Source organism: Hevea brasiliensis, chromosome 9 (genome assembly GCF_030052815.1).
Source record: "Hevea brasiliensis isolate MT/VB/25A 57/8 chromosome 9, ASM3005281v1, whole genome shotgun sequence".
Lineage (NCBI taxonomy): Eukaryota > Viridiplantae > Streptophyta > Magnoliopsida > Malpighiales > Euphorbiaceae > Hevea > Hevea brasiliensis.
The window spans coordinates 95798115-95812983 of record NC_079501.1 but is presented as its reverse complement, the minus strand read 5'-3'; the positions used below and the strand labels follow the sequence as shown (position 1 = coordinate 95812983).

General features: G+C 33.6%; 3 protein-coding genes across 3 annotated transcripts; 2 read left to right on the top strand and 1 right to left on the bottom strand.

Annotated features, from left to right (window-relative positions):
- Window positions 1-1811: 1811 nt before the first annotated feature.
- LOC110665330 (uncharacterized) lies at window positions 1812-8299 on the top strand (the record flags this gene model as incomplete). The annotated part of the gene is made up of 5 exons (XM_058154035.1): window positions 1812-1907; window positions 6216-6373; window positions 6534-6656; window positions 7547-7649; window positions 7791-8299. Coding segments are annotated over 5 exons (726 nt in total), but the record flags the coding sequence as incomplete, so codon positions are not given.
- Window positions 8300-8578: 279 nt separating this feature from the next.
- On the bottom strand, window positions 8579-11461 carry LOC110665329 (galactoside 2-alpha-L-fucosyltransferase). The gene is made up of 2 exons (XM_021825389.2): window positions 11020-11461; window positions 8579-10558 (listed from the first exon to the last, which is right to left on the bottom strand). Exons 1-2 carry the CDS (start codon window positions 11318-11320, stop codon window positions 9099-9101), a joined length of 1761 nt encoding a protein of 586 aa, XP_021681081.2. The 5' UTR covers window positions 11321-11461; the 3' UTR covers window positions 8579-9098.
- Window positions 11462-12080: 619 nt separating this feature from the next.
- LOC110665328 (uncharacterized) lies at window positions 12081-14291 on the top strand. The gene is given in 4 exon segments (XM_021825388.2): window positions 12081-12479; window positions 12482-12543; window positions 13310-13383; window positions 13985-14291. Coding segments are annotated over 4 exon segments (399 nt in total). The 5' UTR covers window positions 12081-12295; the 3' UTR covers window positions 14064-14291.
- Window positions 14292-14869: the final 578 nt, after the last annotated feature.

Genomic DNA, 14869 nt, shown 5'->3' with positions numbered 1-14869 from the left:
GATCAATCTAATTTCAGTCCATCGAATAATATCATAAATCAATATTATATAATTGTAATTATTATTTTTACATTTATGCAAGTCATATGATCAAATATTTAAGGAAAAATTATTTTTCAGTCTTTATATTTTAATAAAATTAATTATTTAATCTCCATATTTTTTAAAATAAATTATTTAGTTTCTGTATTTTACTTCCGTTAAACTATTTAGTCCCTTTATTAAATTTTTCGTTATTTATACTATTTAAACTATTATTTAGTCATTTTATTTTAAGCAAATTAATTAATTAATTAATCCTTACATTTTGAAAAACACTACTACTTACTCCCTTTATTTTACTAAAATTAATTAGTTGGTCCATGTATTTTGAAAAATATATTATTGAATAAAAATATAAATTTTACTATGTGGAGACAAAATCTAAATTTACATTTTTTAAAAAATTTCTAATTCTTTTGACATTATTTTTATATTTTCTCCACCGAAAAATAATTTTCTTTAATTATTTATAAATTTAAGGAATTTGATTAACTTTTTTGTATAGACAGCTTGTCTTGTTTTTATCAACAAATGAAAATAAAGAGAGAATGAGGAGGAGAAAAGTACAGATGTTGAGAGAAAAAATATGGAGAGAGAGAGAAATAAGAGGAAAAAAATTAAGCTAATTTAGGTATAAAAAATAGTTATGGGACTAAATTGCTAACAAAATCAAATTACAGAGACTAACTAATATATTTTTCTAAAATATAAGAATTAATTAATTAATTTTACTAAAATATATAGACTAAATAATAATTTGATTAGTATTAACTAAAGAAAAAATTGATAAAAGAATTAAACAATTTAATGAAAGTAAAATATAGAGATTAAATAATATATTTTAAAAAATATAAGAATTAAATAATTAATTTTATTAAAATATAAAAGCTAAATAATAATTTACCTAATATTTAAATGTAACTAATAATTATTAACATGTATGATAAATTAAAAAATGATCAAGAATTATTTTTAAAATATATTTAAAATAATTAAATATAATCAATAATGTTTGTCATTAGCTTTGATTATGAGTCAGTTCTAGATGAAATTAGTGGTTTCCATGCATTAAATTAAAAGCTCTAAATCAGTTTGCAGGGAGTTAATTTCAGTTTCCAACAGTTCCCGCAATTTCAGCTATTTTAACTAAATTTATTAATAAAATTATTTATTATTAATTAAATTTAATTTGTAACAACTTAGGAAAATAATAATATAATAATAATAAATTTTAAATTTTAAAATAATGTTTTATTAATATCTAATATTTATTAATATGTTAATTTTTATATAAAAAATAAAAAAATAATAAATGATAATTTATAATTTTATTTTGATTAAATATTAATTTAATATTAATTAAAAAATAATTTATAAATTTATTTTTACAAATTGAAGGAATTTTTTTTAAAATAAAATTAAAATTAAAAGATTTTATTTTAAAAATTTTAAATTGCGTAACTAAAATAAAATAATTAGGTGAGATTGACGAGTCAATGTCTCAGCCATCTGCGATGAAAGCCCAGCCTAATAATATGAAGAAACCCTAACTCCCTAAGCTCTCTTCTTCCTTGCTCTCGTACTCTCCTGCGCCGCTCGCGTAGCCTCATGACCTCAGCCCTTGTCCGTTCAATCTTCAAGGTGAGGTTGCTCTACTATCAAGTCTACTCTTCTTCTTCATCATCTTCTTCTTCTTTCCTCTACTGCTTTCGGCTGGATTTCCGACATTAGAAGAATTTAATATTTTTTCATCTTTCTTTTAGCTCTAAAAGTTGCTGCACTTGCACGCCTGCCCCCTTTCCTATTTGTGGCTGTTTGGGCTTCAATTCAGTTCGCTCATCAACATAAAAGGCTATTGCATTAAGGTAAATTATGAAACTTCTTTTGATTAATTAGGTGCAGTGATTGTGAGACTTGTTCATTACTGTGAAACTGACATTTCAAGTATCTATTATGATTTTAATTCTGGGTGCTAGGGTTGCGCATCTACTGTAAAGTGTGAGTGTGAGTTTAGATTAATTTTGGGTGCTAGGGTTTCTCAACTACTTTAAGTTAAGATTACTGTTATTAAATTATAACAATTGTACTTGAAGAGTTTATTTCCAATTTTCAGTTCTGATATACACTGTGAGTTATGCATAGGGCTGTGCAGTTTTCTGTGTGAAATGAAAAACCGAACTGAACCGGGCCATTTCGGTTCAATTGGTTTGGTTTTTTAGTTTTATCGGTTTGGATCGGTTTGAAAATTTAAACATATTCGGGTTTCGTAAAACCGATAAAACTGAATAGTAAAATGGCCCAAATAATTTTTTAGCCCAAGATGCATAAGCCTTAAGGTCGAAGATGCATAACCTGGCTCAAGATGCATAACCCAGCCAAAAAAAATAAAAATTCTAATATTTTTGATTTAATGCAACGGAACCGTACCGAATCAATATTTTTCTGTTTGGTTCGGTTCGGCTCTTCTTATGTGATTGGTTCGGTTCTGTTTATATTTTTAAGCGATTTTATTTTTCGGTTTTTGGTATTCTGTTCAGTTTGGAACCGAACCGACCGAATGCTCTCTCCTAGTTATGCATAAGTTACATGCTTGATGTATTCGATTGTGAATTCTCTTATTATTATTATTATTATTATTATTATTAAAAAAGCTAAGGGTAAGTTTGTATTTTCTCTTCAATTTTAACGGCAAAAAATGTTGATTTTAAACGAAATGACTAATTAATTAACATAAATCAAACATTAGGTGCTAAATAGTTAGGTTTTCAAATAGCATGGATGAACCTGTGAATTATGCCTAATCTCAGAGACGTTTTTGTAAACCATAGTTAATTTGAATTTAAATTTTGGTAACAAATGGTTTAACAATGGTTTTTTTAATATAAATTTATCTTTTTTTAATATTCATTTTGATATTGATGCGAACCTCAAGAACGATGCCTTGAAACCCACGAATATGTTTGGTTTATAATCCTAAGAAAGCCAAAATCAAGTTCAAACACCAAAGAATACCTTGACCTATCAATTATATAGAATTGAAAACCAAGATAATTCAAAGGTAGAATTAAGGATTCTTGACCCAAAGTTTATAATCAAACAAGAACTAAGAATATCAAGATTGTTAAATCCTACAAGATTAATCACTCTTGGAGAATTTAGTTTAGTTCAAGAAAGAACTTAGGAAAAATCATTCTCTTGTATTAATTTAATCAAACGTAATGTTTCCTCAAAAAGTATTAAGTTAGTCTTATATATGCAGCTGAAACCTAATTCCCTAAACTTAAAAAAATAAAATAAAACCCTAAAAACTAATAAAAAAGCTGGAGTGGGCTGCACTCTTACCTAAGGCCCAAAAACGCATAAATAAGGCCCAAAACACATATCTGAAAAAAAATAATTAAATAAAACTATTCAGACTTGTCCTAAATAAAAAAAAAAACACTAAATTTACATAAAAATCCATCAATTCTGTCTAAATATTTCTTGATTATCACCCATGCAAACTTGGATCAAATTAAGCCACTTTCCATCTTCTTGTAATCCCAATTTATTGATTGTATCTCCATATTTAGCTTCTTGTTCAGCTGTTTCTTCAATCAACTCTTGCATCTTCTTAACTCTAGTACTTGTGATTGGAGCTTCTTCTGCAATTGCATCTTGAATTATCTCACGAACATTCCTAGGATCTTGTTGTTCTTATTGATTTCCATTAGATATGGTTCAGAAAGAAAGAGAAAGAAAGAAGAGAGATAAAAGAAAGAATTAGAGAGAAATGGGAGGAGCCAGAGAAGAGAAACAGAGAAAGAAAACCAATTCATTGACATCATGAATCCAAAATGAATTACAATGTCGAGATTATAGCTTTTATGGTTCTTGAACTAACTAACCATACACGTGTACAGTTCTAATTCTCTCTCTTTATTTCTGCACCTATTGTAACAAACTCCAACAGCAGTGGTCTTCTTGCCAAACAACAGTATCGTATCAATACCTTCCCATCGAAAAGTTCCTTGTCATCAAGGAACTCTGAAGAATGCAGATATGGCTTGTTGGCATATTCCCATACTTGGCTTCTTGGTTGCTTGGAAACATATTTTTCTTCCTCTGTCTTTGCCCCATTTCATACTCATTCTCCTTGAGATTCCTGCACCTTTTTTTACATTTTATTTCTTCAAAAAGTTTCATATTTGTGCTTAACAAAAGCTCTTGATATTGTTTCCAATTGTTGGAACATAACATTTCTATCATTGTCACACACTGGATGCTCATTCCAATACTTCTTCCTCTGTTCTAATTGTTCCATTGCAGCTCAAACATATGGAAACTTCTCCAAGTCATTAATAAGTCCTTAGCCAACCAGCCATCCAAATCTGCTATTGCTTTTTGTACTAACAGTTCCATATCTGATGTAAATGTAAACCTTGATAAGGAATCAGATGCCTTATCATTGCAACTCAACATGGTATCCAGCTCCAGAGATGGACTCACTCAGATTATATTGTTCCACCTAAGCATTTTATCAGGATCTATCAATTCAAGAGCATAATTCCCTGTATCTAACACAACAAACATGTTATTAGCCTGAATGAACAAATCCTTGTTGTAAGGCTTTATCTTCTGCTGTTGTCTTGGAGGAGGAACTCTTGGTTGAGGATGAGCAATGGGGTCATTGTTTTGATCATTGTGAAAATTCAGTAAATAGTCAGCATTAATCATCTGAGCTCTTCTTCCTGATAGATATGCACTGCCTCCTTGACTATTGATAGGATCGTACTCACTCCTCATTGCTTTGAAAACTTCTTCAATAGCTTCTGCACTAAAGCATGCTGCCATAACTACCACAAAAGTGTCCTTATCAGGATGTACCCCTAATTTTTTTATCTCCTCAAACAACAGCAACAAATCATTGCTTTCCATTTGCTACATACTGGCTTATCAACAATTGCTAAGAACCCATGTTCCTCTTCCACATTTAATCAAACATCTGACGTTCATCTCTCATACTCCCACACTTTCCATAAATTTCCATCAATTTGTTGTTCATTTCAATCACCTACAAACGGTGATATTTCAATAACCCAAGTGCCTTTTTACCCATATCAAGAGGCAAACTTCTCTTCCCATAGAGTGTACTTAAATCATTCACCTTTTTGGAAAAATCACCAAAATCCTTTGCAGCTGGAGCCTATAGGCATGAATTTGGGTAAAAATTATCAAAAGAATTCAGACAATCTTGCAAGGAATCTGGCTTCTTCAGGTTGTTGTTACTTGTGGCAGTACTTTCTTGGATTTATGGCAGCTCCGGAAACTCCATTTTACCTTCATTCTCATCTTCTTCTTGTTCATGGATAACACCACCAGGACTCTCATGTCTGTCCCCACAACCCACAGCTTCATCCACAATAAAATCATCTTCATCGTTGATGATAGTCACAAATAAGGGTGCTTTATCACAATTGTGACTCAATGAATAGGTCTCCTCACACCTTGAATTGAGACCTTTATTCCTTCTTTCATTTAATTCCGATAAATTTCTTGTGATTGAATATTCCACTGCTTTTGACGATCAAGAAAGGAAGAATAGGATAAATGAGAATGTAACAGAGAAAAGAAAAGTAACAAGAAACCCAATCTCAGAGAACCCAAGAAGAAGAGTGAAACAGAAAAAACCTAGATCAAGAAAGGAGGGATATGAGATGAAGAATTAGCAGCAGAATCCATAGCCAAGGACCATTAGCTCTGATACCAATTGATATGATTCAGGAAAAAAGAAAAAAACCAGAGAGATAAAGGAAAGAATCAAAGAGAAATGGGAGGATCCAGAGAAGAGAAACAGAGAAAGAAAACCAATTCATTGACATCAAGAATCCAGAATGAATTGCAATGCTGAGATTATAGCTTTTACAGTTCTTGAACTAACTAACAATACACGTGTACAGTTCTAACTCTCTCTCTTTATTCCCACACATATTATAACAACCTCCAACAGCAGTGGTCTTCTCGCCAAACAACAGTATCGTATCAATCATTTCTACATATATACATATGCACACAATTCCATCTATTTTTTTTTTTTTTTGACTTTCACAATTCCATTTAATTTGCTATACAACTTAATTGATTTTGTTTTTTCAACCTCTTGGCTACTTACATACGATGTCATTTTTGCCTAGGAAGTGAGAAGAAGGCAGCAGAGAAAGGGAGAAAAAAAAAAAAACATAGAGGGTAGCCATGTCGTACATGAGAGGAGATTTGCTGACAAGAACCAGGAAGCTCGTCAAGGGTTTGGCCAAAGCCGAGCCTGCTTGGCTCAAAGCCATGGAACAGTCAAGTCTCTATTTCTTTCCTTCTTTTTCTGATATAGTTTTAAATTTTATTAGTTTTTGATTTCTGGATGTAAACGGGTATCTAGTTTTGTCAGTGGATTATATGGCTTCTGCAAAAATTCCCCCTTTTTTCCCCTAATCTGTGCACTTGATTTCATTATTCAGGGCACCGCCTGCAACATTTCCACGCACTGATGGGAAAGTTGAGAAAATTCATCTCCCGGAGGATCCTTATGTAAAGAAGTTCTTTGAGCGCAATCCACATTCAATATATGAAGATGCCATTAAGTAATATACTCCTCTTGCTTATTTCAGCCCCTATTTTTCCTTGTTATGGGTTTTATTTTAATTTTAAAAGCTGTCATTAGGGTTTTAATTTTTATGATATTGTGCTTGTTATCTCAAATGGTTGAAATTTTTTTTTTTTTTTTGGGCACTGGGGTGAATGGGATGCAAACATGTGTACTTTGGTCCTGAATTTTGCCAAATTAACTTAAATTTTTCAGTTCGAATTTTTTCTCCTCTCATATAGGCACGTGGGATAGTTGTTTGCCACTATGCTTGTGGTTGAGAGAATAATAGAATAATTACCATTTGAATGCTAGGATAAGTGAGGCTTCCAATATGCTCAATGGGTGACAGAATTTTGAAATTTTAGTTGAATATTGGTTACGCATTTGCCAATGTGGAGGAACACATCTCAGAATGGGGAACTGTTACATTGATTTCTGTCCAACTCAAGTTAAGTTACTAGAACACTGATCATGTTGTAAAATTCTTGAAAATTAAAGATTATTCATCTAGATGCCTTATGCTTGTGCATTTGGAGGATAACGGATGTTTGCTTGGGGACTGATGATGGTTTCAAAGTGATGTTTTTGAAACTCTGGAACTGGAACTTGATATTTTATCATTTGTCTTTCTTTTGATAATTTTTGTTATACTTAAGTGCTGAGACTTGCTCAGTTTTCTAACCCAGGTGATCTTTAAAATGCATCACTATAGTATTTTTGACTTAGATATCTTATAGTTTTACAATTCTCTCAAGATTTGGATTCTGATTATGATCTTCGTAAAAAAAATAAAACAGAAATTAACTTTATCTCTGTAACACTGATGAAATTATAACATTTAAAACAAAGAAAATTCAACTTCAATTATGCTTTATGCTTGTGCAGGATTTGTGGTTTTGATCCCCCTCCAGCCCGTGTATTTGGTTTGCGGGTGCTTGAGTTGATGGAGCGGGGACTTAAAGAGAAGGACGCTGAGGAGTTAGCCAATGTATATTTTCTGGATTCTTGAGTTTAACTTTTTCCATGAACATTTTCAACTCTCTCTCTCTCTCTCTCTCTCTCTCTCTCTCTCTCTCTCTCTCTCTCTCTCTCTCTCGTTTTAATGTGAAATGGGTTTTTTGTTGCCTAGATGGAATATGAGGTAGAGAGGGAGGCAAAAGAGAAGGCATATAAAAGATTGAAACAAATTGCCCGTGCTCAGGGAAAAAGACCACCTCCTAATCCATATCCTAGTGTCATTAAGGAAATTCAAGCCAAGGAGAGGAAGTATGTTCGTGCTCGTTTCTATGATCCCAACGTACGTCAAATTCTGAACAGGCTGAAAGAAGAGAAGGCAGCTAGGTTGCAGGGCGGACAAAGAGGTGGCTTGGAATAGCTTTTCTTTAGCTTCAATAGCATTGGTTGCAATAATCAGTGGAGCTACCCAGCCAAACACTGGGGATATCGTGTATTACTTTGCATTTTTCTTGGTTATCATCGAAAGTCATTTTACACTTGCACATATCTTGTCATTTGCAAATTAGTTCTCTCATATTGTGTTTAGAAGCTATTTGAGCTCTTTCATTCCCTAGTTTTAATTTTAGTACTCCATTAGTCAAATGGTCTCAAACTCAATAAGAAATAAACCCTTTTATCCAACACTACTTGTCTATGGGAATTCTCAGTTCTGCAACTCTTCATAGCTTACGACATTCTTAACCAGTACTCAAGTGAGTGAGCGTTACAATACAGTTCCCTATATACGTTCTGTATTGCAGACCTGCACATCAAATAATTATATGTACTAGATTATAACCCGCTGGTAATGTTTACATGATTATGTGAATTCAATAATACGACAAATTCTAATGTTTCTGCTAACTGGCATCGGATGAAAGGAAAAGTTTCTGTTAATTTCAAATGATTTTCTATTAAAAGAGAAGAAAAAAGAACATTATTATTTATAAAAGCAACCTTTAATATTTTATCACACAGAACAACACATGTGACATTGATACCGACATTGACTTCCCCCCATCTGAGTTCAGGCCTCCAAAAAATCTCAGTCCATGCCTCCTCTACTCTGATTAGCTCACTCTTCTCTTTATTCTGCCAGTACGTAGTCACATATTTAGCAAGTTTTCTGGTGTGTATGTTGCTAGTTTTGTTCTTTGTTGTAACACATATTGCAGACAACAATATCGCGGAGACTTTGGCACGTAGATCTTCACGGTTCAAATTCTAGGTCGCTAAATTTCTCCATCACTTTCTTGAAAGCAGGCGCAACAATTTCTTGCCAGGTCACCCATACCGTGAGAGGAGAACAAAAGAGAAAACACTCTGAATTCAGGAATGTTCATGCATTGTTCAGGAAACAGTGCTCAAGGGCCACCAGTTTTAATGTATCACGTCTAAACTTGTATGCAAAATTGGTGAACTAACAAAATAACAATGGCTTCTATAATTCATCGTGACTGTCTATCACCTTTAGACCCCAGCTCATATCCTCACAATGTCTCACATGAGGAACGAGCGCACCCGTATCAGTTCCTTTCTTAGCCCTGCAATCATAAAAGGGAGGAGCATGAAAACAAGGTTCCATTGACATTGCCCGGCGACAAGGTGGATCAGGGGCTGTCTCATTTTCAGGCTTATAAAGTATCCAGGACTTCAAACCTCCAAGACCTTGTGCAACATAGCCAAATGTTGACCATGAACTCGTTACCAATGCATCTGTCAAACTGAGGAGGTACATTTCTGCCCATGCCTTCCTGTTGTGCATCTGCTTCTCCGTTTGTTGATACTCCTCATGGCTTGGCTGGTAAATGCCAACAACTTCCCCAGTCAAAGTTGGGTGTTCCCAGTACATGTTCTTCAGATTTTCAGAGTACCCTGAATTTAATGATGTCACTAAAACAGCTTTCAATTTTGGGTTTTCAGAGAGAGTAACAACAGAGTCTTGCATATCTACCTCAGGCAACAATTTCTCCTTCAGAGTACAGGCCAAAATTTGATCCATCACATGTTTAAATGGACCAGGTCTTGATTCAAAAACTCTTATTTGAATGCCAATGCTCTCATCTGCCTTTGCCAAGTAAATTTGATAATACCTTGTGATTAGTCCCCATACATGATTTGAGGGGTGGAAAAGGTACCGCCCCAGGTGATGGAAAATGGTTCCTTTTTCAGGAAATAATTTGCTTAGCTCTTGCTCAAAAGAAGTGATCAAGAAAAGAGAAGGGACAAAGTAGTTATCTGTTTTTGTAATCAACCAGGGGGCTTTTGCAAGAAGAGATTGATCTTCATCACAGAAGAAGAGCTTATCATGATCATCATAATCATGAACTAGGTGGAGGTATAGATAAGATGGGACCGATTCTGCTGAAGCATTTAAGACACTATTCTTCAGCATGTTCCCATAACAATGAGAAGATTTCTGATCAAAGCTTTCAAATTGATCAATGAAAGGGAAATCCATGGGCAGAAACCATGATTTCTCTGGAAACGGCTCACAGAAGAGGTCAGCCATGTCCTTACCTCGATCAACAAGCAGGACTCTATTTGTGAGAAGAGCATAAAGAAATGTTGAAGCTAGGGATAGTATCCTGTTACCCAAGCCACTAAAAGATATCCATACAACATATTTACAATCTGAAGAACCAACTGTTTGGCCAGACTTGAGTTGTTCAAGAGCTCTGTAGTAGGACTCAGTATTAGGTCCACAACGTTTATGAAGATCTTCATAATTTCTGAGTCGGGAAGTGAGATATGAAGAAGGCTGATAGAAGGAAGTCTTGCGATATAAATAGGATTGGTACCTACTGGTGCAAGAAGCTTCATCAAATCCAGCGGCAAGGAGTCCACCAAGCAATTTGTCATTGGATTTATCAGTAGGTTGTGATAGAACATGTTCTGATCCTGAGTTTGGAAAAATAAAAAGAAAATCACTCACACATCCCATTTCATTCCAATTCTTGAACTAAGAAATTTGAAATTCTTATTACTTAGAATTAATTCACCATGATCACAGAATTTATCATCCATGTTTGGTACGATTTTAAATCAGCAAATCACTCCACTGTGATTTCATTTTCCATAGGACATTCTTAGCAGCCTAACAAAAATTTGATCAAATGTTTGCAAAAATTTGTGGATTGCAATCTTATAGAAACAAAATCCAAGTGATTCTATTCACACAAATTGAAGTAAACCTAATATACTATCAATACATGATTGCTTACACAATCAGAGATATATTCAGCTTGAAATTTTGAAAACCCAAAAACGTTTACTCAAAATGCAATCACATTCTTAATAAGTTGAAATCAAGAAACCCTAAAAAATTAAAGAAAAACGAAAGAAATGTTGAAGGAACTCACCACGTCCTAGTCCTAATGATGAGAACGCTCCTGTATCATTTGGTTGGGTTCTTTTTTCGAGAACTCTAGCTTCAGCCAACCCCAGTAACCGATCAGACGGCTGGTGTCCAAGCATCATGGAGAGCGTGAATAATACAGGCAAAGCAACCAAACCGGTTGCCAAGATCTTGGTGACAGTCATCGTAGTGGTTCCGAATCTCCGAAGTCGGAGCCGAAAGAGCTGGGCGGGGCCTTGATCAGTGTACTTGGAAGGTGATAATCGCCTCCTTGTGAAGGAATTCAGATCCATTCCATTCTGCATTTGTAAGATCTCGTTTTGCTTTTGGAGCCAAAATGGTGAGAGGAGAGGGAAAGTTGACTAACGAAGCTCTGTGTCTTGAGTTGCCACTTGAGAGGTTTCAAGTAGACCGGCATGGCCGGTTCGAACCGCGAATCAAATTAAGATCGATTCGGATCAAATTTAAAATCAGATCAAGCTAATGATTTAGATTTATAAATCGCAAATGCTTACCATAACTATGATACTCACAATATGTGCATGACTTTAATTTTAATTTTTAATTTTTTTTTATATGATGAATATAAAAATAATATAAAATATATAATAATATTATAAAAATTATAAAAATAATATAAAATATATGATAATATTATAAAATAATTTTTATTTTAATGAAGATTAGACTAATAATTTAGTTTTATTTTTAAGTAAAATTTAGATTTAATTATATATTTATGTATTTAATTAAAATATTTATTGATAAGCAATTGACACGTTTATCAAAGTAGTTTATACATATACTTATTATTAAAATAATTAAAAAACTCAAATAAAAAATTATTTATTATCAAAATGTATTTTAATTACAATATAGTTTAATTTTAAATTAAATAAATAAATATTTTATTAAAATTAATGAAAAATAATTTTAAAATTTATTAAAATTAATGTAAATAATTTATTTAAATTATTCAAAAAAATAACAAATTTTGAATGTAAATATGAGAATAAATACAATAAGATATATATATAACAGAATTATAAAATTGGTCAAACTAATAAATGCCCAACTTATTTGTACCAAAATGGAAATCTGACCTCCTTGTGTTATTGTTTGAAACGACGCTGTTTTAATTGGCATTCTAACTTTCTTCGCCGCTCCCTCCATTTCGCTTCTTTACGACGCCGTTTTATGCACCGCCGTTCTCCACATCCAACGCCGTCATCGCCTCTGATGCATAAACAGAGAAGCGAGCTTCCCCATCCTTTGTGTCAATGGCGCAGCGATTAGGTATGCTAAAAGCCGCCGGCGGTGACAACGGATGCATGTTAGCGCTCTTGAGGTGGTTCCACATAATGCCTCCACTGTTGGATGGGTCCCTCCACCGGACGATCGCTCCTCCACAGATGGTTTCGCCGGAGTTTGATCCGAACCCAGATAACAGCAGTAGCAGATACATCCTGGGCTCCCGAGTTTCTCTTCCGGTGGATCCATGGAACTGATGGCTGTCCCCAAGAAGAAGGTAATTGCTCACCTCATTTCTTGCTCTGATCGGTTTTTACTATTCTTATTATTTATTATCATTATTACTATGATCACGTATTAGTTTAGGATCTGGGTTTTTTGGGGCGGTTAACTAGGGTTTTGGTGGCGTTCTAGGTGGCTGTGCTTCTGAATTGGATTGGCTTCTGGTCATTCTGGTTTTCTAATTGTGAATTATTCTTAGGTTTCGCCGAGAAAATGCTGATATTGCTTGCTTATTGCCAATAAGAAGAAATTGGATCACTTCTTCATGCCTTTCTCTTGGCTTGCTTGCTTGCTTCATAGTTTGTGAGAAGAACATGCCTATTATTGAGGTGGACTAGGATGTCAACAAATTATTATTCTACTTTAGCGGATTATTTCAATAATGAGCATATCTAGTGACAGTCTTCTAGGGTTATGACATTCTGATTTTGGGTTGATTGTGTAGTTAATGCACAGTGCGGATATGTGAGTGCATGGACATTTCTCCTCTTGATACTCTCCTTGATGATTTCCCTTTCACTATCTCTGAAGCAGCAATTCTAATAATTAGACCTTGTTGGGTTGCTTCTTCTTTTTTTATTTTTTTAACTCAATTGTGAGGTTTGTTGATGTATAATTCACTTTGCATTTGTTTTCAGTGACCAATTTTATGTACAAAACCATGATTTTGGAACACTGAAATCTGTGAGTGTGTGTGTGTGTGTGTGTGTGTGTGTGTGTGTATATGGGGTAGTGACCTTAATGCTTTGTAAATCATGTAGGTGTCTCCCCATAAGAGGGGTATAAGAAATGGACCAAAGGCTTTGAAACCAACACCAGTGATTATTCGTTGCAGGTAAGGGTTTGCCAATGATGCTTGTGATTTAGGGAAAACAGTTCATTGAGAAATATTTGTCCATTTTTGTTATGGTATCTAATTCCGGTGGCTAGAAAATGTTTGAATCACTGCTGCAGAAAGTTTAGTCCAAAGAAACATTTCTTGCTTTGACCTTAAATTTCAACGTTTGTAAAAATGTTGATTTTCAGAGTGACTGGTTTAGGAACTGTGGAGTGGATTGCTTCACCTCTCTCTCTCTCTCTCTCTCTTGGGGAGACGAAGCCCTGAATAAAAGAAATAAACTTCTTGTGGATGATAAAACAAATATAAACAATGTCTGTTACGAGAGCATTTAAGAGGAAATATGAAACTGAACCCGTGAATGGGTTCGCTTCAACTGTGTCTCTGTTTTTCAAACAAATCAAGTGTGCTTTTCATCAATAACTTTGAAATTCATTATATATCATCATAGCTAGTGTTTCCTAAATTCAGGAATTATATCATATGTTTGATCCCATCTCCATACCCGCAGGAAAAATCCACCAACAACATTAATTTGCTGAGTATGAAGCTAACGCATCTGAATTGTTCTTTTCTGTGATTCACTGTTTGCTTGCAGGAGTTGTGGGAGAGTGAAGCTACCACATTTCTACTGTTGTAGTGGGGACAGGGGGAACACTGGCGAGCAAAATAACTAAACAAACAGCCCTTTATTATCTCCCAGCTGAGATAAGTGAACTATAGAGTTCAACACGTAGGTTTGACATAACTATGGTTGAAACTTTATGCAATTATCAGCAATTCGAATTGACGTTTTGTAGGAATATCAATTGCATGATGCTACTACTCTGTTTATCAATTGCATTATGCTACTATTTTGTTTGCCCCCTTTGTTAATATTTTTCAAGATTTTTTTACTGTTGGAATGGCATCTGTCCTCTTGGTAGCTTTGATGAATTAGAAAGGTCGAATGAAAAATGAACTACCAACTTTTTGGTATGCATATCTTGGTGCCATACCATCTTCATTCATCTTCATTTTGGTTAATATTTTACCTTTGAAGATTTCATTAGTTCTTATATCTGTTCTAATGTGACCTTTATAATTCAATAACTTTATATTCTTAAAAACTAGTTATAACAAAAATACAAGGCAAATTATATTTTTTAATCCTTAAAGTTTAGCTTAAAAGTCATTTAAGTCCTTTAACAAATTCGAGGGATAAATAAACACTTCTATTATTTGTAGGTGAACACGTTTTCCTTGTTTTCCATAAAAAATGAAAATTGGAGTTTTTTTTCGAAAAAATTGAAAATTATTTTCCACAAGTAAGCAGGTTCTTGTGTTTTTTAAAATGAGTTTTGTTAGCTTAAAGTTATTTAAATTCAGACCAAAACGGCTCAAATTGATCTTCAATCATTTGTAATTTTTAAATATTTTTTTTATTTAATTTTGTTTTTTGTCATCTTATTGCCAAGAATACAAAAAGGGAACATATTTTTCC